The following is a 21875-nucleotide window of genomic DNA, read 5'->3' as shown; positions in this document are numbered from 1 at the left end:
ATGCAGCTGGGCGTGTTCTCCTGTCACAAATACTACATTTAAATGTAGTTTTTAAGGCGTTTCTGCTTCAGTAGACAGAACAGCAGAGGAGTGTGACAGAAAAGATGAGAAAGAGAGGAGGTGACATGGGACAAAGGCCATAAGAAAGTGCAGTTTGCAACCGGAAAAGCTTCGTTCTCAAGACAAAAAAGCAAATGACAAAGCAGTTATTATTCCTTTATTTAGCACGGTTATAATCCTATATTATCTTTTCACTAGATGTTTCTGCTGGATGTCTGCTCTAATTAGCTAGCTTATTCCTCTCTATTTTGAAAATGTAACTTATTTGGGTCAATTACATGCCACTGTAAGCTGTGCCAGAGACTGCTGATGTTGTTACAGTTCCTACTGGTCGCTGATGGAGGTCGATAGAAGTCAGATTACATAATGCACCTTTACGTCATCTGGTCATCACTGAGCAAAACATCAATGCTTTTAACTGTTACAAATATTAACAATATTTAATGGAGACAGTGTGGCGTCTTCTACATTAGACTTGGTTTGTCTAACCTAATAACATCCAGAAACAAGCAATCATGTCATGGGTTTCTGAAGACCATGAAATTAGCCATTTTCTAATAATGTTTGACAATATCCCATATAAAGCAAAACAAATGATCTTCGAATGAAGCAAAACGACAATGAAGTGAACATCAGTTTATTTTAGTCTTATCTGAAAAACAGGCACATAAGCTGTGGAGAGCGGATGGAGAGGACGACCCACTGCAGACAGACAGCTGGGTGAGGGGGCTGCTCATGGGTATTATCTTTAAATCCACATCAAAAAGTGACAGAGATACAAACACATACAGATAACGTTACATTTTGTCCACACACACACACACACACACACACACACACATACTGTAATACACAGACAAAGAAAGATCACAGGAAGCAAAAGGCTGCATACCAATGCTTTTCTAACACCTTCCTTTCCTAAAACTCTTTTTTAAAAGCTGATGAGGCAGGGAGAGGAGGCCCTTAAAGGGATATGGTGACTTTATTTTTTTTTTTTTTTTTTAGCCTGCCATTTTTTTCCTCATCACCAAGCTTTGTTCACACTGCAGGAAAAACTTTTTCTGCCTTTGGCTAACCCTAACCCTTGGAACTAATTGGCAAATGTAGATACCTTTTTCTCATAATATGACAAGTGCCTGATGAAGGAAAACAACGTTCCGAATTCCAAAATGTCAAACTACACCTTTAACAGAACTGTGACAGCCTAGGCCTCACATCAACATCTTACATGTGTCGTATAACTTGGCTTGATGTGCATCTAAACAACAAACAGCTGTAGCCCATACTGTGTGGCAGAGGCCGGATCAACCTCAATCAATCATTCTGTCAGCTTATACAACTCACTTCACCCGTGAACACAATCCATCAGCACAATCCATCATCGGTATCATCGCTACCACTTTCCCCCTCCGCCTTCAGAGTCCTGCGTGCTTGGCTGCATTTAAAATATATGTTCTCCATTTTTTTTTTATTGTTGACATCTCATTCCAAAAACTCCCTGTTTACTAATGTCCATCGGGAAGATGCAGTGTAAAATCTCCAGAGTTCTGTCCTTGTATTGCTTTGTCTCTCAGTGTGATCGTCCTCAGGTGGAGGGCGTTGTGGGGAAGAAGTAGGGACTCCAGTATAGAGCCTTGGGGGACGCCGCACCGAGAGGAGAGGGATACTGGGCAGGTGTACATGCCGTCTCGGTATCCGGATGCTCATTTCTCACGAGTGCCACACGAAAGCAGCACTGATAAATGAGAAAACGGGGCTCGGAGTAGGGAATCAAACCCACGGTGGTCCAGCCTCTTTCAGATCTCTTACAGTACGATTACACAGAAATCCAGTTTGTGGTCCAGTTCCTCCTGCATTTGTGCAGCTAGATCTAGTTTTGACTACATGCTTGGGATTTAATGTGATGTGTGAAGATGCGGGCGGTATATTAAGCAGCCTCAATGGAAACTGAGGCAGAACAGGTAATGCTGGAGGGCTCACAATGTCCAAACCAGAAGTCCATACATACACAACTTCACATACACAACTGCAGAAAGTACAACATATTCGTATATCAAGTATAGGAGTGTATAAGCAGACGGTTAAGATCAAAAGAGACCATAACAGGGTTATTCATGAAACTTCTCCACATAGACTTAAATTCCTTTTACTGTTAAAATAATACTAAGCAGAACATCGCTATGCATGGTTTATAGCATGCTAAGTGGCATTTGACAGTAATAAGTTCTCAGTTTTGATTCACAATTATTATCCCAATTGTATCATTATATTTAGCGATAATAAAACAGTTTTAAGAATAACCCTAATTCAAAGGTAGTACGCAGGCTACTAGTGTACTCTTGCTTTTTTGACTGATAGTGCAGTTTCCCCGTCGGGAGCGTGAAAAAAAACACAACATTAACAGCTTCTTTTTAACCAACTCTTCCCTTCCATAAGCCTTCACCGACACGTGGTCAACATGACATTGCTGTTTATCTCTCATTGGCGTGAGAGTTTGCAGGTGAAAGGTTCTTCATAAAGGAAATGGGAGCAACACAACACTGCCAATCCTCAAAACGAAGAGGGTCCTCAGCCGCATCTTAGCCATGATCCACAGGAACCGTATATACACACACACCGACCGTAACGTTCACAGTCGCTCTGTCCATGGAGTTAGCGAATGGAGTGCGGTTGCGGCAGCTAGCGCGACAGCCCGTGATAACAGTTTCATCGTTTTCTCTATTAGACAGTTTGGGTCAGGGCAGGAAAGAAAAAAATCCTCCGTCAAAACCTTTTTTGTTTGTTTCCTCAAACTCCTTTGACCAGCACCGGGGTCTGGCTGGCGCTGGCCTTCTGGGAGCAACTGTCCGTGTTTTTGGCGTTGTCGGCGCGCGGGCGGCGCAGGTTGAGGAAGCTGAAGCGTCCCTCCAGGCTGAGGCTCTTCTTGGTGCTGGATGCCGAACTGTTGTTGTTGTTGTTGGGAGCGTTGTCCAAATCCCCCTCGGCGCCCTCCGCCCGGTCACCTGCACCACAGGAGAAGGGAGTTTTTTTTTAATGAGTAAAGACGATATAAAAACACATTTAAGTCTCAGCTCTGATGGGCCGAGACATTTGAATTCATCGTAAATCAGGATTCCTACACATTTTCAATTAAAAAATTCCATACTTTTTCCAGACCTGGATTTGTTTTGAAGATTTTGTCTGGTGTTCAATATGATTTACGCAGATAGACATCTTGCCCCTGCTAACTAGGTCATATCACTGTATAGATGAAGATTGTTCTTCACAGCGACAAATATCAGAATATGTGAGATGATTGGCAGGGTTCCTACACGGTTTCCATTTTAAAATTCCATATTTTTCCCAGACCCTATGTTCTTGACTGGATTTGATTTTGGTGGGTATTTGATATAATGCATGCTGACAGCGGCTGGGTAATAAGAGCGTCCCTCTATCTGAACATTATTCTTCACATCAACAAAAACTGTGGACTCAAAGTGGCTCTACAACAACATAAAAGCTACAATTATGTGTGTATCGGACCTGAACCACAACATTTTCCATATTTTTCCAGACATTTTTTCAAATTCCAAAACTATTCAAGACCTGGAGATGATCAAATTCATTTTTAATACTTTTCCAGACCTGCGTAGGAACCCTGGTAAAATAACGCAGCAAGTATTTGATGGACTGACGTGGAGGAGGGGGCAACGTTCAAACAAAAAGCTCAAAGTTTTCACAGTGTGATATTATGGCATGTAAAAAGTCATTAAAACAGCTTTGGAAACTGTTTTGAACTGATATCAGAAAGATATTTAGGTCCCAATTACACAAAACGATGCAGGCAGCAGCTCTGGACGACTATAAACTTCATCTCAACTTTCATTTTGTCTATCAACATCTACTCAACATCAAAATATTTGCTGGTTGCTTATTTAAATATTAATGCAGTAACCAAAAATCACTGCTCATACTGCTATTTACCGTATTTCCTCTAATATTGGCCCGGGCCTTTATTTACCTCAACTGCAAAGGGGACCAGGCCTTTATTTCTAATTCCCTCTGTTTGATGAGTATATTTGCTCATATTTTAATATGAAGCCTCCTTGTTTTCTGATCTGCTTCTGTTGGGGTTCGCTAGGTAGCCGTTTTTTTGTTACTGCAATGCATTACGATAATTACAGTAATTGACGGCGGCACGCTCCAGAGACTTCCGCCAGGGGTTTATAGGTGTCCACCGTTGTTTTTAGCTGCGACCAGCAGCTCTAGAGCTCGCTCTGTCGGTCGGTCGGTTGGTTGGTTGGTTGGTCCACAAAAATCTCCCCACCCTCTGGCGGCCTATAGCCACACTATGTGTGTACGTGGTCGCAGCTATTGTGAATTCACGCTTGTTTCCTTTGTTTTTTTCCCCGGCCTGTATTTGGGGCCGGCCTTTATTTGTTCGTGTCGACCACAGCCCCGGCCATTATCGGAGACCCGGCTTTTAATTGACTACCGGCCACTATTAGAGGAAATACGGTATGTGAGTGTTAGCAACCATAATGTTTAGAGCTAGTTAGTGATCTCTCTTTTCTTTTAAATGTATGTAATCCCTCTTTTTTTTTTTTTTAAATGTACACTACTTTTAATCTTTTCAACACATTGTTTATAGGAAAACAATCCACAAAAATTGAAATAATGGAGGTTATTTTCTTCACACCGCCGGGGGAAACAAATTTTCTCACAACACCGCCTCTCATCAGGTGTTATTGCAATCACACACACACACACTGTCAGAACACGCAGTAGGAAGGTGAGATCTGGCGTGCATGCGCCTGAGAAACACAAAAACTAAAATCAGTTCCCATTCATGTAGATTAATAGGTGCACCAGATGCATGTGGACACACTAGCCCCCACCACCCCCCCACCATCCTCCACCTAGGAAGTTATTCATCAAGACTGACTGAAGTGGAGTAGCCTATTTCCAGAACGTTCCTCCCTCCAGAAACCCTGAGCAGTGTGTGTTCAGAGTGTGTTCAGAGTGTGTTCAGAGTGTGTTCAGAGTGTGTTCAGAGTGTGTTCAGAGTGTGTTCAGAGTGTGTTGTGTCTCGGCGGCGGCTCTCGGCTCGCTGTCACTTTGACTAATCGTCTTCCTGTGCGGCGCAGGTGCGAGGCGGCAGGTAGCGAGGCGGCAGGTAGCGCGGCGGCGGCGGCGGCGGCGTGCGTCTCGGCCCAGAATAGATTCTCAAACACCATCCATCTCACTTCCCCCGTGTGTTTTTTTTGTTTTTGTTTTTTTTCTCCTTGTGTGACAAAAAAGCACATGCACGCCCACCAGTGTACCCTTATCCGGTCGATGGTGCACGGCTCTCACGTGCACGCCAACACACTCAGCTGCCCCGTATCATGTGTCCACATCCAGGTGTGTTATGCAAAAATCACACACGGGAAATACATTCACACACCATCCGTCTCACTTCTGCTTTTCCTTTAAGTTTCTTTTTATTGCATCTTTCGATTTTTTTTGTCTTCTTTTGTTGTGTATGTGTGTTTTTCATTATGCTGCATACAACACCCCAATTTATACATACATGACTGAGCTATGTATCTACTTACCTAGGTATATGTGTATGTATTTATGTTGTATCTAACTATGTATGCATCTTTTTGTAACTGGATAGAAAAAAAATGCACCAGGTGGAAATACACTCCCGATGCATTGAAGATCTGATCACCCAAACTGCCTAAGGACATGGTCAGAGACGCATTTGGCCACGTTAACAACAAAATATAAATGCACATTTTTGACAAGAATGCAATTTTTGACAAGGATGCAGTAACATCCTTGGAGGTGTAAATGTAATCCAGCTAAATGTAATCCAGCTAAATCAGATCAAGATGCGATTCGAATAGGAAGACGGATGGTCATGCCAGATGTCAAGGGAGGGTTATGTATCCATCTAGGCATGGGACGAAATGAAAATTTCATGTCACGATTATCCTGGCCAAAATATTGCAATTCACGATATTATCCCGATAATCATCAAAATATACTTAAAACTCTTAAAATGGCACTAAAACATACTGGAATCACTTTACCTTACATTGTGTTAAGAAACAAATATTTTTATTGCATCATAGGACACATCTTTTTTTTGTGAACATCCTTTTTAGTGAAAAGGACCGATTCAGACTCTCATCAACACCCAGCAGGTAATCACAATGAGAGAAAAAAATGGGTTGATAAAAAGAATCTACCTATCAACCTGATATCCAAGCATTCACATGGTTCAATTAGTTATGTGTTATAAATGCACAGTAAATGAATAATTTGTTTTGAGGATATTCACGCTCATGTGTGGATATTCACGATTATCCCGATAATGGAAATTCACCAAGATAAAATTATCTTGAGTGTTTTTATCGCGATAAAAGATAAAATCTTATATCCTCCCGTCCCTATATCCATCTATCTAATGTCTCCATGTCTCCATGTCTCCTTCTGTCCCTGCAAGTACAGACATCTCTCAACTTTTATTTTGGTGTTTTCAGGTCGTCTATTCAACGTCTATTCAACGTCAAAATGTTTGCTGGAAGGTTTCCATCTCTCTGTCAACCTGTCCCAGTTCGAGTCAAGACCAGGTCTACAGGGGCATTAGAGTTGTCACGGTGGTGCCATTTTGACACCGGTGTCGTTTCCCTCCTCAACACCGGCCATACCGGTTATACCGCCTGTCGCCACTAGAGGGTCTGAGCGCTATCAAAGTCAGCGTCACTACAATGAAAGTGAAACTTAAATTTCCTCTCCAAACTCACGTTAACGGCATTTGTAAACGGTAGCACTTTTTATCAGCAATTTATAACACTGCTCAACACTCAGGGAGTTAATGTGAGTGCAGTGCAGATTCTGGCATATTACCCTTCTTTAGGGTCCCATTGGATTGTACTGGACACATTGCTGTCACTAGGTAAGGACAAATAATTCATCCTATTCATCCTAATCTGTCATATTAGTGATCAGATTTAGTGATCAGTATGTTGTTAGTATGTCCATTTATCATTTTGTAGCCTAACTTGAACGTGGAAGCTCTGAATATGTGCTTTTATTTTATAAAATACAAAATAACGGTATTCCCGGTGTGGGGCTAATGCCACCGGTGTGGACTGCATGCCACCAGTAACTCCGCCCACCGCGACAACCCTAAGGGGCATGAGACCAAGTCAAGACCAAGACCAGAGCAAATTGAGTCTTATTCAAGTCCGACAGTGTTCATGTGTTTCCAAAAAACAACGCTTTAGAAATGTCTTCAGGATGAATAGAGATGTAGATTTATCTGCAGGAACTCTGTCCTAAACCCGTCAGCGTCCAACTGATCAATGTGTAGGATTTTTGGGGGCCGCTACATACCATACACAGGTGTGATCATTTGAATTGTTTGTGGCGCTGAGGAGAAAATAAACAAAGGTGGACCAGGTGGAAAAAAACACATAAATGAAACATTTTAGATAAGCAGGAAAAAAAGTGTCAAAAGAGACTAGAGCTGCAACGATTAATTGATTAATCGATTAGTTGTGAACTATTAAATTAATCGCCAACTATTTTGATAATCGATTAATCGGTTTGAGTAATTTTTTAAGAAAAATAAGTCAAAATTTTCTAATTCCAGCTTCTTAAATGTGAATATTTTCTGGTTTCTTTACTCCTCTATGACAGTAAACTGAATATCTTTGGGTTGTGGACAAAACAAGACATTTGAGGACGTCATCTTGGGCTTTGGGAAACACTGATCCACATTTTTCACCATTTTCTGACATTTTATAGACCAAACAACTAATCGATTAATCAAGAAAATAATCGACAATGAAAACAATCGTTAGTTGCAGCCCTAAAAGAGACTTTGCAGCCCTAAAAGACACTGAAACATGCACCCAGCAGCACCCACCTCTCTCCAGGTCGCACTCGGGCGACGACGCCCCGCTGCACTCGCTGCGCGGGCCGAGCACCGGAGAGATGAGGCCGAAGTCGGACAGCGACACGGTGCTGGGCAGGTCCAGACTGCAGGGCCGCGACGACGGAGCGGGGGAGCAGGAGGAGGAGGAGGAGGAGGAGGAGGAAGAGGCGGAGGAGGGAGTGGGTGACGGTGAGGAGGAAGTGGAGGAGGAGGAGGAGGAAGGGGAGGGGGAGGAGGAGCTGGCGAAGGCGCAGGCCGACAGGACGTCCTGCGGGCTGCTGGGGGCGGAGCCGAGGCTGCAGGTGGAGCGAGTCTCCGAGTCTTCCTCCGACATCACACTGCTGCCACACGCCTCGTCCTCAAAACACACCGATGTCACTGCGGGGGGGGGGGGGATGGAAGGATAGAGAGAGAAAGGAGGGAGAGAGTAGAGGAGGGAGGGAGCAAGGTGAAGAGGGAGAGAGGAAGGAACAGAGGAAGGGAAGTAATGATGGATTGATGATGGGATTATGAAAGGGACAGAGGAAGGGAGGGAGGGATGGAGAGGGAGAAAGGAGAGGAGGGAGGATGGAGGGAAGAAGGGAAGGAGAGGGATGAAGGGATGGAGAGGGAGGTGGAGAGGAAAAGAATGGAAGGGAGGTGGAGAGGAGAGAGGAAACAAGGAGAGGAGGGAAAGAGACGGAGGGAGGCAAGAGGGATAGAGAAGGATAGGAAAGAGGATGGAGGGAAGGATGGCCAGAGGGAGAACGGGAGAAAGAGGGAGGGATGAGAAGTGGAAGGATAGGAGAAGGATAAAGAGAGAAAGGGAAGGAAGGATGGAGAGGGATGAGAGGTGGAGAAGAAAGGCGGAGGGAGGAATAGAGAGAGAGAAAGGAGAGTAGGAAGGAACGGAACAAAGGGGGGGAAGGAAGGAGAGGAGAGGAAAGGAGGGAGTGACAGAGGGAGAAAGGTGAGGAGGGGGTGATGGAAAGGGACAGAGGAAGGAAGGAAGGAAGGAAGGAGGGACAGAGGAAGGGAGGGAGGGATGGAGAGGGAGAAAGGAGAGGAGGGAGGATGGAGGGAAGAAGGGAAGGAGAGGGAGCAAGGAGGGAGTGAGGGAGGGATGGAGAGGGAGGTGGAGAGGAGAAGAAGGAAGGAAGGAGAGGAGGGAAGAGACGGAGGGAGACGAGGGATAGAGAAGGAGAGAGGAGAGGAAGGAGGATGGGGGGAAGGATGGCCAGAGGGAGAACGGGAGAACGAGGGAGGGATGAGAAGTGGAAGGGGTGGAAGGATAGAGGAGAAGGATAAAGAGAGGGATAAGAGATGGAGAAGAAAGAGAAGGAGGGAGGGATAGAGGAAGGATGGAAGGAAGGAAGGAGGGACAGAGGAAGGGAGGGAGGGATGGAGAAGGAGAGGAGGGAGCAAGGAGGGAGGGAGGGATGGAGAGGGAGGTGGAGAGGAGAAGAAGAAAGGAAGGGAGGTGGAGAGGAGAGAGGAAGCAAGGAGAGGAGGGAAGAGACGGAGGGAGGCAAGAGGGATAGAGAAGGAGAAAGGAGAGGAAGGAGGATGGAGGGGAGGATGGGCAGAGGGAGAAAGGGAGGGGAAAAGGAGCAAGGAAGGAAGGGAGGGAAGGATTGAGAGGTGGAGAGGAGAGAGGAAGCAAGGAGAGGAGGGAAGGATGGAAAGAGGGAGGGAGGGAGGAGACAAGAAGGGATGGAGGGATAGGGAGAAGAAAAAAGGGAAGAGAATGACATTAACGTTTGTTGACAACACACAGCAACTGCAACAGCCTCGACTCAGTGTTAAGACGAGTCAGAGATATAAATAGAGAGCTGAGAGGAGGAGGGAAGAGAGAGAACAAAGAGTGTGTGTGTGCGAGTGTGTGTGCGTGTGTGTGTGCATGTGTGTGTGTGCGTGCGTGTGTGTGTGTGTGTGTGTTGGCGAGTGAAGAGAGAGGCTTTTAAGTAGATAAAAACTCCAGGAAGACGGAGCGGTGATTGAGACCAACTCCTCTCTCTTCCCTCGTCTTTTACGACTTACGGTAAATCAGAACACACACACACACACACACACACACACACACACACACACACACACACACACACTACCACATCTTCTATAAACCTCCAGCCACTGCAGCACATTCCTTGTTAACACGGGTTAACGTACAATGGCAGTCGCCCTGTCTGCTTCGGGTCGGCCACCTCCATGGCTCTCTGCGGTTGCCATGGTGACGCCGCCCTACATATCCCATAATCAAGGCCAAATAGAAGTGGAAGGCAGACTTCCATTTTGCAGACTTGCTTTCCGTCAGGATGCTCTTAACAATTTGTTGTGCCATAATCCAAAATGAGCATCCATACAGACGCTCAATTCAGATGGTGAAGTAATAAGCCACAACATTTTTATATAAATAAAAATCTGTTCCTCGCCATCTGATTGATTGTAATATAATAATGATTCAACCTATATCCAGTTGATGAAAGCTTTCCTCTGGTCTAAACAGCCGGTGTGTGGTAGCTCTTTCCTGGGAAAAATCCTCTGCCGCACAGGAAGATGCACAGACAAAGAGAAGAGCGCCACCTACAGAAATTGCATTGACAGAAAATTGAAGCTCTGTCCACACTATTTGATTGACAGGTGATCTCTGGGCTTATTGTCCCCCACCATAGGTAGGTAGGTTGGTAGGTTGGTAGGTTGGTTGGTTGGTTGGTTGGTTGGTTGGTTGACACTGTAATGTTGACTTTGTGCCACTAGGGGGCGGCACTGACAATGAATGGGGACTCAGTGGTAAAGCAATACAGTTAAAGTTATCATAGTTATTTTCTAACTTCATCTAGGGGGTTTTTCGTTGCTACTGTGCTAATGCTCTTTGGGGATCAAGACTGGGTCTGTATTTATTTTGTTGTTTGTTATTCTGTTATTTCATTCCTATGTTTATGTTCAAGCACTTTGTGACATCTTGATGTTAAAAGGGCTTTATAAAATAAACTTGATTGATGTACGTGATACGCTGCTGTATTTATTGTGTTATTGTAGTTATTGTCCAGTTGTTGGACTGTTGTACTGTTACTGCACTCATCACTGCACTACCACTGTGCCTCAGTGTTGACTACTTATATCATATTACCACTTACCTACTGTGCAATACTATATATCACTTATCATTTATATTATTCATAACACTCACTGGTGGGGGACAACATGTTTACTATTTGCTTGCTTAGAGACTCTAAATAACTTGGTACATCAGGGCGATACGCCTCTAAACCTCGACCTCTTAGTAATGTTGTAATGCTTGTAATGTTTTGCCGTTGCACAAATTTTAGTGTTGCACACTAAAGCAGTGATTCTCAATCTTTTTCATACGCCTAAATTTAGTCCACATTAGGGCCACAGACTCCAATTTGATGAGATTTTTTCTCTTGGACCCAAATCTAAGAACCCAAATGTGTCCAGAATGACTATCTGTATTGTAGGTAGAGAAATAACAGTGAAACTGTGATCAAAACAGTCATTCTTCTACATTATCTAATGCTGTTAACTTCTTGTAAATTAAATAATGCTGTAGTTTAACTTTTAATCAATTTACTGGGGACCCCCTGGAACCCCCTCAAGGACCCCTGGTGGTCCCCAGACCCCACGTTGAGAAGCACTGGACCAGGAGACCGTCAGCTAACAGCCTGAACTGTTAAGTTAATAGACTGAGTCTTCCTGCATGCCAACACGGGCCTTTTAACACGACCAATTCACTGAAGAGAATATTAAATCAGCCAAGTATAAGGGGCACAAGGTGGTGTGTGTGTGTGTGTGTGTGTGTGTGTGTGTGTGTGTGTGTGTTGGTTTTGCTATGTTTGTGAGAACCAGCATTAGTTTTAGACCTTTGAAGTGAGGAGGTTTTTGCAGAGTGAGGTCATTTTGCCGGTTAGTTTAGGATTACGTCTTGGGTTTAGGGTTAAGATTAGAATTAGGATTATGTTTAGGTAAGGATAAGAGTTAAAGTTAGGGTTAGTTTAGGATTAGATTTGAACTAGGAGTAGGTTTAGTGTAGTGGTGAAGGTTAAATTTAGAGTTAGGGATTAGAGTTTGAATGTAGTCAGTAGAAGGTCTTCGTAAGTACAGTAATATAAATGTGCGTGTGTATGTGTGTGTGTGGGTTTGGCCTGCTTCTCAGTATCAGTCCTCTCCTCTGTGTTCAGTTCTCTGTATATGTGAAGGAAAATGCCTGGGAACCAGGTTTAAGCGGACTGTTCTTAATCCGTTCCCATTATCAGCCGCCGGGCTTCATACGCTTCTTCCTGTTTTCTTGAAAGTCCATAAACAAACTTCCCCATAATAAGCTTTCCAAGGATCCAACCAAGGCTTCCATGAAAGAAACAGACAGTGACTCACTGTGTGTGTGTGTGTGTGTGTGTGTGTGTGTGTGTCTCCTCAATCTGAAAATCCTGAAAATGCTAAAGCAGTTCTTATTAAGTGCGTCTCAAAACCACAGAGAGAGACGACTTTACACACCAGTTTAGTGGGAGTGTGTGTGTGTGTGTGTGTTTGTGTGTGTGTGTGTGTGTGTGTGTGTGTGTGTGTACCCAAATCCAATTTCCCCATAGTCTCTTTTCTTTCCCCTTTAAAGAAAAGTCTTATGTGTTTGCAAACGAAATGAGTGACTCACTGTTCCTCCATTAGAGACAAAAAGAGGCTAAATGACACCTGAGCGTTTACTAAATCTCATTAGGGCTAAACTTGACATTTCGACTGTCACCAGGTGAGTGGCTGTTGCTGTGGAGCTCGACTGCACAGCAACCAGGCATGATGGGAAACACGCTTAACCTTTCTTAATTGGCCTTTATCTCAGCCGGAGTGTCGTCTGCAGGTGTAACACTCACAGAGAACAACGATATGTTTTAACATCTTAGTTATTTGTCACAGTCCACCAGAGTGTCTTTTTAATCTGGCTTTTAATTTGGAGTAATGTTATAGTGTTATAGCCTTAGTTTTTAAATTATTCTTTTTAATCTGGCTTTTAATTTGGAGTAATGTTATAGCCTTAGTTTTTAAATGATTCTTTTTAATCTGGCTTTTAATTTGGAGTAATGTTATAGCCTTAGTTTTTAAATTATTCTTTTTAATCTGGTTTTTAATTTGGAGTAATGTTATAGCCTTAGTTTTTAAGTTCTAATCATTGGTTTGTATTTTTATCCCTGGTGTTTATTTTATTGTATTTTTATTCTCTTATTTATTGGTTTGTTTGGTTTGTTTTTTTTACATTTTATTGTTTTATTGTTGTAATTTTGCTATGTGAAGCACTTTGGGCTGCATGCTTGTATGAAAGGTGCTATATAAATAAAGTTGAGTTGAGTGTCAGACATAATAAACTGCTTGCGCGTGTTTTCTAACATTTTAACATGAAATAACCAAGAACAATAACAGCTTTTTAACTGTATACAGTGGAGAGTGCCTTGGATTTTTTTTCTTGTCTTTTCTACTCTAAGTAATAAACTGCTTCTCCAGACTAACAAAGCACCGTAGTTGGTGATAGCCTGGAGGATAGAGGAGTGAGCTCGTGGTCAGAAAGTCGCCGGTTCAAATCCCCTGACCGGCTAAGAGAAAGTGGGCGGGGAGAGTGAAAGTGAAGGGTCGACCCTCTTCCCTCCCTCCAAAACTACTGTTCAGTTCCCTCGAGTGAGGCACTGAACCCCCACACTGCTGCAGTGTGGGGGTTCAGTGTCCAACAGCAGAAGACTGTGGCTGTACTGGGCAGATTCCAGGTGTAAATGTATGTAAGTGTATGGAGTGTGAAGCAGAAAAGAGATGAAAAAGTCTATATTCAGCAAACACATGCAGACCTTTCCTAAGACTGTGCAATTAAGCATTCATAATAATTATCTTATTATAATTAGCATCCAACATTTATCATCAGCTATATTGAAACATTTCATTTCATTCTATGCCTGGTGTAGTTGAAAATAGTAAACATGTTGTGTAATTGGTAATCATTGTCCATGTCCAATATTCTGCCTCTAACCTGCATTAGCACAGCAGCAGCCACCGCAGATTTAAAAAAAATAAATAAAAAATACAGTAGGGAAAGATCTGTATATTGCAACACCAAACTCATGTCTCTAAAATAGGTAGGCACATTCAAAAAAATTAAAATTACTCCAACATATTGTCCTGGGAGGTGGACATTGGTGCAGCAAACATGCAGTAAAAAAACTGGGACCTCTACATGTGCAATGTGCCAAAGAGGTTTTCAAATCTCTGTGTTGGTATGATGACCGATTTTCTTCAATTTTCCTAAATACGACAAAGCGTATTCTTTCAACACGATCCAGATTTCTTGTACTTACTGGAAATGCCGTCCGACTCCATCTTGAAGCTGGAGATGTCGTCCCCGGCGACGCTGTCTCCCTCGGCGCCCACGCCCCGCCCCCGGGGGCCCATGGCGGAGCTCCGCCGGCGCTCGTGGATCTCGTCGGAGATCATCTCCAGGTTCCTGAGGGCCGTCTTGTACTCGCCTTTGGCCTGGGACAGCTTGGCCTGCAGCTCGTCCACGTTCTTCTTCAGGTGCTGGAGGAGAGAGGAAGAGTCAGAGGAAGAGTCAGAGGAGAGTCAGAGGAGAGTCAGAGGAGAGACAGAGGAGAGACAGAGGAGAGTCAGAGGAGAGTCAGAGGAGAGTCAGAGGAGAGTCAGAGGAGAGACAGAGGAGAGACAGAGGAGAGACAGAGGAGAGTCAGAGGAGAGACAGAGGAGGCTGCAGGTTTGTTTAGTTTATTAGATTATTATTAGGATCCCCGACAAAAGGTGAAATTAAAAAAGAAGAAAAATAGAGAAAGGAGTGCTTTGGTAACACTTTACAATAAGGGTCACTAAGTTAAGGGTTAGTTAATGCTTAATAAGCATTAACTAACTAACTAACTAACTAACTAACTAACTAACTAACTAACTAACTAACTAACTATACAGCTGAGTATTGCAATATTTTTTTCCATGATACTGTATCGATTTTCCAGCCCCTCGTATCGATACATAAAAAAAACATTATTCATGTTTTAAACAGATTTAAAATGTCCTTAAATTTCCCTCAAATCCCTTTGAATTAAATAGTTTTGACTCAATTTATCTGCTGAGTTATCAATATAATGTGATGTACGTATAAGACTACCCAGGTGGTACACAGCAAGTTGTATTTTCAGCTCTTTTTAAATTTTCAGTAAATTATGTAGAGTATTGCAATGTATCGCAATATGTATCATATTGCAATGTATTGTGATACAATCATATCGTGACCCATGTATCGTGATACGTATCGTATCGTGAGGTCCTTGCCAATACCCAGCCTTAGTCTGGTAATCATTTACTAATGGTGTTCATGTTGACTAAGGTATTAATTTATACATTATTTAATAGTCATCTTTATAAATAATTAAATAATGTATAAATGAATACCTTAGTTAACATGAACACCATTCATAAATTACACATTAGTTAACTGTTAATTAAGGGTTAGTTAATGCTTATTAAGCATTAACTAACCCTTAACTTAGTGACCCTTATTGTAAGGTGTTACCAGTGCTTTTAATATGGACCGGGTCAGAGATGCAAACCCACAACCTTTTTGCTATGAGCAGACAGTACAAACCGCTTGCTGACTTCCTCTTGTCTGTTTTTTATTTTCAGTGTTATTCCCTTTGTTACTTCAGGTTAAGTAGTTAACACTAATTAGACAGCGTGCAAGCTGCTGTCAAAACACAGCACAGCAGGCACAGCATCCAGGATGATGTAATGCTCTTTTCACTCTTGCTCTCTCTGTTACCAGCGACGCTCACGGCTGCACTTTGTGTTTGAGCCAGAGAAAAAAAAGCCTCCTATCTGATCACCGCCTACGGCATACTTGTTTTCGGGGAAGGTTGCGTGCACACACACACACAATAATATAAAAGTGAAAAGAGATATGCAACAAACACACAGTAACAAAAAAAACTACACAGGCTTATCTACAGTGTGCACACAGGGGAAAAATTAACATTCCAGCCCTGAGATTGCGAGTCAACAGATATGTTCAGAGTTCACAGTCAAGGCAGCGGACCCTTGATCAAACTATAACAGTAACACGGTCCTCATCACCTTCAGAGGCTATCAGTGGGCGAGAGAGAGCGAAGGAAATTACATCACATACCTCCAGCTGCAGATAGTACTTGGCCTTCATCTCAAAGTAAGGCCTGTGGAGGAGGAGAGGTCAGGGGAGGAGAGAGAGAGAGAGAGAGAGAAAAGAGAAAAAGATTAGACCAGAGGGGAAAAAATACCAAGTAACCCAGAAAAAGCGCTGTAGCTACATTATCACCATGGCAACCTGGGGAGAGAGAGAGAGAGAGGGAGATAAAGGGGTTTGTGGTGTTGGATGAGTGAACTATGCAGAACGGATTAACTCACAGCTGAGGCAACACACAGCAAGCCTGCTGCAAAGACTTCAGTAACACACTACGCCCATGTTAAACACACTAAGCCATATTAACACACACTAAGCCATATTAACACACACCAAACCATATTAACACACACCAAACCATATCAACCACACACTAAACCATATTAAACACACACTAAACCATATTAACACACACTAAACCATATTAACACACACTATAAACCATATTAACACAAACTAAACCATATTAATACACACTAACCCATGTTAAAAACACACTAACCCATATTAAACACACACTAACCCATATTAACCACACACTAACCCATGTTAAAAACACACTAAACCATATTAACCACACACTAACCCATATTAACCACACACTAACCCATATTAAACACACACTAACCCATATTAAACACACACTAAACCATATTAAACACACACTAAACCATATTAACCACACACTAACCCATATTAAACACACACTAAACCATATTAAACACACACTAACCCATATTAACCACACACTAAACCATATTAAACACACACTAACCCATATTAAACACACACTAACCCATATTAACCACACACTAAACCATATTAAACACACACTAACCCATATTAAACACACACTAAACCATATTAAACACACACTAACCCATATTAAACACACACTAGCCCATATTAACCACACACTAAACCATATTAACCGCACACTAAATCATATTAACTGCACACTAACCAATATTAAACACACACTACACCCATGTTAAGCACATACTAACCCATATTAAACACACACTAACCCATATTAAACACACACTAGCCCATATTAACCACACACTAAACCATATTAACCACACACTAAATCATATTAACTGCACACTAACCCATATTAAACACACACTAACCCATATTAAACACACACTAACCCATATTAACCGCACACTAAGCCATATACACACACTAAACCAAATCACTGCTAATTACAAGGGCTGGATAGGGTCTAGTTTAGACCAAGGGCTGGTAAACTACACAAATGCACTTGCCAAGAAAAATGTTTACCAGCTAAAATAATTAGTATACATTTTTCATCTAAACATGTCACCCTACCAGTTTTCAATGCTATTTTGTGTTTGGAATCAGGTCCGGAATCAGGTCCAGAATCAGGGTGAAACATTCAATAAAGAGACAAGAGCAGATTGACTTTTAATTTCAAACTTGCTCACTTATACTGTGGATCTTTTTTTGTCTTCGTCTAAAGGTTTTCAGATATTTAGACACTATCACTTGTGTGTAGAGCAGCTCAACAGGCAGCCAATCAGAAGCCTGTTTGATAGAGAGAGCCATTGTTTAGCTTCAGTCGGTCAGAGGGGACAAACTTTGGGATGAGGCAAAGATGTTTGTTTACTACTGTGTTCAGAGTGTTTTTTTTAGATGCCAAGCGTTTCAGTTTTCACATCCTGTATTGCACAGTAACCTTCTTAGTGGAGCTGAGCAGGTGACCAGCAGCAGAGGACTGTGGTCGTGCTCTGAGGTGTGAATGTGTGTTACTGTACAAATGTAAAAGCAGAGTGATGCTGAAGAAGAGAAACTCCTCTCTTGAAAAGATGTGTTTTTACTAGAGCTGCAACGATTAATCGATTAGTTGTCGACTATTAAATTAATCGCCAACTATTTTGATAATCGATTAATCGGTTTGAGTAATTTTTTAAGAAAAACAAGTCAAAATTCTCTGATTCCAGCTTCTTAAATGTGAATATTTTCTGGTTTCTTTACTCCTCTATCACAGTAAACTGAATATCTTTGGGTTGTGGACAAAACAAGACATTTGAGGACGTCATCTTGGGCTTTGGGAAACACTGATTGACATTTTTCACCATTTTCTGACATTTTATAGACCAAACAACTAATCGAGTAATTGAGAAAATAATCAACAGATTCATCGACAATGAAAATAATCGTTAGTTGCAGCCCTAGTTTTTACCCACTTACATTAAAGTAATCATCTGTGACATTTTCATATACATAAATGGCAATGGTCTGGAGTAAACAGAAGAAGAAGAACTGGGTAGTTAGCATGAGCAGCGATAGCCACCATGGCTGAACAGACAGAGAGAAGAGCGCCACCTGCAGAAACTCGGTTTACCACAGTGGTATATAAAGATGTCAGCTGGAACATTTCTAACTCTGTGGCCACAGTATGGCAGATGTATCGTCACATCAAACCTGTGATGTTTCAGAAGAGGAACGACTCGTGACTATATACACTGCACTTCCCCTTTAACACCTGACTTTATTTCAAAGAAAACCTATAGGATGTGGCTATGCAAAAGAGCGAGTTAAGGTTGTAGTCACCAAGTTTCGATGCCTTAGAAAGCAACGGATTTCAGCAGAATAGAGAAGCATATTTTGACTGTGCTGCTTTTGTCCAGACTGGAAATAAATGTGGTGAAAGTTACAGAAAGACATGAGACTTTTTGAAACTGTGAATGACAACTTTCCTCACACTATCTGAAATGTCCTGATGCAGTAAACTCTCCCATCTGGCACTCCAAAAAGTTTCAAAAGAAATATTCAGGTCGCAAACACAGACTATTTGTCGACATTTCACTCCAGTTGACCTTTTTAAACATAATCAATGTCCTGGAAGACATCTGGGAAAAGGTCAAAATGAACAAGCAGTTCATTTTCATTGTTGATGCAGTGCAGTAGCGATTTATTACGAGGTGGTGATGTAAATATATAACAACCGGGCTGGAAAAAGAGAGAGAACTGAAAAAGCTTGTTGTGGTGTGGCTGTAGATCCATTCAGTAAGATTTTAAGCAAAATTGAACAGTCTGATAAGGTTTGATTTGTTTCAAAATGTAGGTAACTGTCTTTAGCAATAGCTTCTGCGCCAAAGCAATATGAGTTGTAGCTTGAGAAGACTCAGCTCAGTTAACCTGAACAGTTGTTTTTGTTAACTTTGTTAGCTGACTAACTAGGGAGCAGGCTAGCAAAGCAAACACTGAGCAAAGCAACTGATGTTAATGTTAAATGTTAAAACATGAGACTACTACAAAAGGGTCTGGCTGCACACCTCCACTGTCAGGCTAACCTCTGCTGTCAGGCCAAGGAGTCAGGCCAGCTCCAGGCTCAGGTCTCTTCTTCTCTCATTCTAATGATGCAGTCCAACGTTCTTCTTCATCGTTGGTTATTTTAATTGCTCTTTACCACTGCTATCTTTTTCTGTCGGCTAATTTCAATGATTCAATCCGACGTTGTTGTAGGTCGGTTAATCAATGTCTAATGCATTTTTTTTGTATGTGTGAATAATTAAGCGTATGCATGAATGAATGAAAACAAGCAGCACAGCCATGTGTTTGCCACTTACTTGGACTTGTTGATGGTGCGTTTGAGTTTCTTCTCCAGCTGCTTCATGCGGCTCATGGCTGCCGTGTATTTGGCCGCCGTCTCCTTGTGCACCAGTTCGCTCCTCGTCTTGGTATGCTCCGCCTCCATCACCTGCAACAGCCAATCAGATCTCACCGTCAGCAATGCATGGAAGTACGAATAGCATTCTGTTAAGATCAACCTCAGGCATTCGATTAACTTTCTGTACACAAAGTTATAAAAAGAGAACAAGCCGGCAGTCTCGCTTGGAAATTAGTGAATAAAGAAACACACACTGTCCCATAAAAGGAAGGTCAAAGGTTTGACTCCTGCAGCAGCCATGTGTTTATGAGCAAAAGACTGAATCCCTACCTGATCAAGTTAAATGTCAATCTGGGTAAAGTGTGTCAACTAAATGTGAATTGTAAAAAAATGTGAAACCTATAGTTACTGCTGTTACCAGGAAGCACCAAAGATGATAATGATTACTGTGCATGACACATTCATAGTAAGAGCTTTTTAGCAAGAACAAACTCAACAATCTCACTGTAATAACCTTATATAATGTTTACAGCTGAAAAAATCACATTCTAAAAACTACGTCTCTGCATAATTTTCTTCTTTCTTCATTTTATTTGCACAAATAAAATTATAAAAGACAGAAAGAAAAGCAGTTAAAACAATGGGCTTAAAAATTATTTAATCTCTAAAGAAACAAAGAAAGGGAAGCAGAAACATATTATTGTTGAGATTTGTTATGGTTTGTGTTTCTGGTGTTAACTCCCCCCCACCTCCCCCCACCTCCCCCCACCTCCCCCCGCCTCCCCCCACCTCCCCCCGCCTCCCCCCCTCACCCGCTGGGTGGCGTGGTTCAGCATCTCCTGCCAGGCGGAGTCAAACTGCCGGTTGTCCTCCTCCAGGAGCCGCTGCTCGGCCAGGGAGATGGTCTCCTTCGCCGCCCGCAGAACCTCGGTGGCCCTCTGGAAGTCCTGGGTGGCCTTCTGGGCCTCCAGCTGGGCCTGGGGGGGGGGGAGATGGACAGAGAGAGAGTCTGTTACAGGAGGGTTAGACTGGGTACAGGGTGAGGCAGAGAGCAGGGCTTCATCTGAACATGGGGGCAGATGTGCAGAGTTAAAGCTGCACTAGGCAAGTTACAGTTTGAGATAAAAATACACCGTCTTATTAGCCTAAATCACAAACTGGGGCTCCAACAGAAGAACGTCCCATCCCAACTAATTGAGATGCTGTAGATTTGCCCTATTTGTCCAAATGAAATTCTGGTGTCTGTATGGTAAATGGTGGGAAATCTCCACAGAGGAAGTGACGAATGAAAATTAAGAGTGAAATCCAAACTGTTTCCTAAACAGCAGCAGAGACAGCTGATCTTTTCCTCTCTTGTCTCTTTGGTTTCTTTTGGTATGAAGCATCACAGACCGGCTGGTTGGTAAACATGAGCGAGCTGTGAGTGTCACCTTATAGGATTTCTGGGTATTGAAGTTCAAACCTTTGAACTCTTTTGAACTTTTGATTGTGCGAGGCTGCCTAGTTCATCTTAAATTTCCAAAATGCTATATATCCATTTTGTGAAATACATAACTAGTCCTCATTGCTGCCTGATGAAGAGTGTCTCCATTCAAAGCACGTTGCCTCAACTGTGCATGATTTTACAGCCATGTTTACCATTTCACAGCCGTTATATGCATTTTTACCACAGAGCCATGGTCATCAGGTCAGGTCAAGTCAGAGGTGAGAGTCTCATCTGCAGCTCATCTTAACCTCATCATGGTTTACAGCACTTGGAAAATAATTTTCTCCAAGTCATATCTGTTCTTTATGGAGCAGTATCTCAATAATGAAAAAAAGAAGAAGTACAAGTTTTATTACTGTGAAACTTTAACAATGAATCTTCACATCTTAGCTACTAATTTACTCCCATGAGCCTCTTGAAAGAACGACGTCATCGCCTGAATACTCTATGCGGCTGTTCGCTTGAATAAATAGCTTCCTGTCTGCATTAGCAGTGTTTTTTTTCCCCCTTGTTTTTCTAGTTATTTTTCCTTCCCTTCTTCGGAAACCATCGTCCTTCTCTACAGTCTGCACAGCTGGAAAATAAATAACATCAG

The 21875-nt window shown here is 42.4% G+C and overlaps 1 protein-coding gene across 1 annotated transcript in view; it reads right to left on the bottom strand.

Annotated features, from left to right (window-relative positions):
* Positions 1-310: 310 nt before the first annotated feature.
* Positions 311-21875, bottom strand: part of LOC139667897 (SH3 domain-binding protein 5-like) — a 27479-nt gene continuing 5914 nt past the window's right edge. Inside the window, exons 2-7 of the mRNA XM_071547381.1 lie at positions 20607-20771; positions 19754-19884; positions 16125-16167; positions 14296-14515; positions 7964-8350; positions 311-3062 (exon numbers count right to left, since the gene is read on the bottom strand). Of these exons, the coding sequence (XP_071403482.1) occupies positions 2848-3062; positions 7964-8350; positions 14296-14515; positions 16125-16167; positions 19754-19884; positions 20607-20630 (1020 nt within the window). The 5' untranslated portion in view covers positions 20631-20771 and the 3' untranslated portion in view covers positions 311-2847. The remainder of the gene's footprint in view (positions 3063-7963; positions 8351-14295; positions 14516-16124; positions 16168-19753; positions 19885-20606; positions 20772-21875) is intronic.

Source organism: Centroberyx affinis, unplaced genomic scaffold, assembly GCF_046629955.1.
Source record: "Centroberyx affinis isolate AG114_WGS23_722 - 3 ecotype Tasmania unplaced genomic scaffold, CSIRO-AGI_Caff_v1 ptg005860l_1, whole genome shotgun sequence".
Classification (NCBI taxonomy): Eukaryota; Metazoa; Chordata; class Actinopteri; order Beryciformes; family Berycidae; genus Centroberyx; species Centroberyx affinis.
Note: the sequence above shows the minus strand (reverse complement) of the source record. Positions and strands in the feature narration are given on the sequence as shown.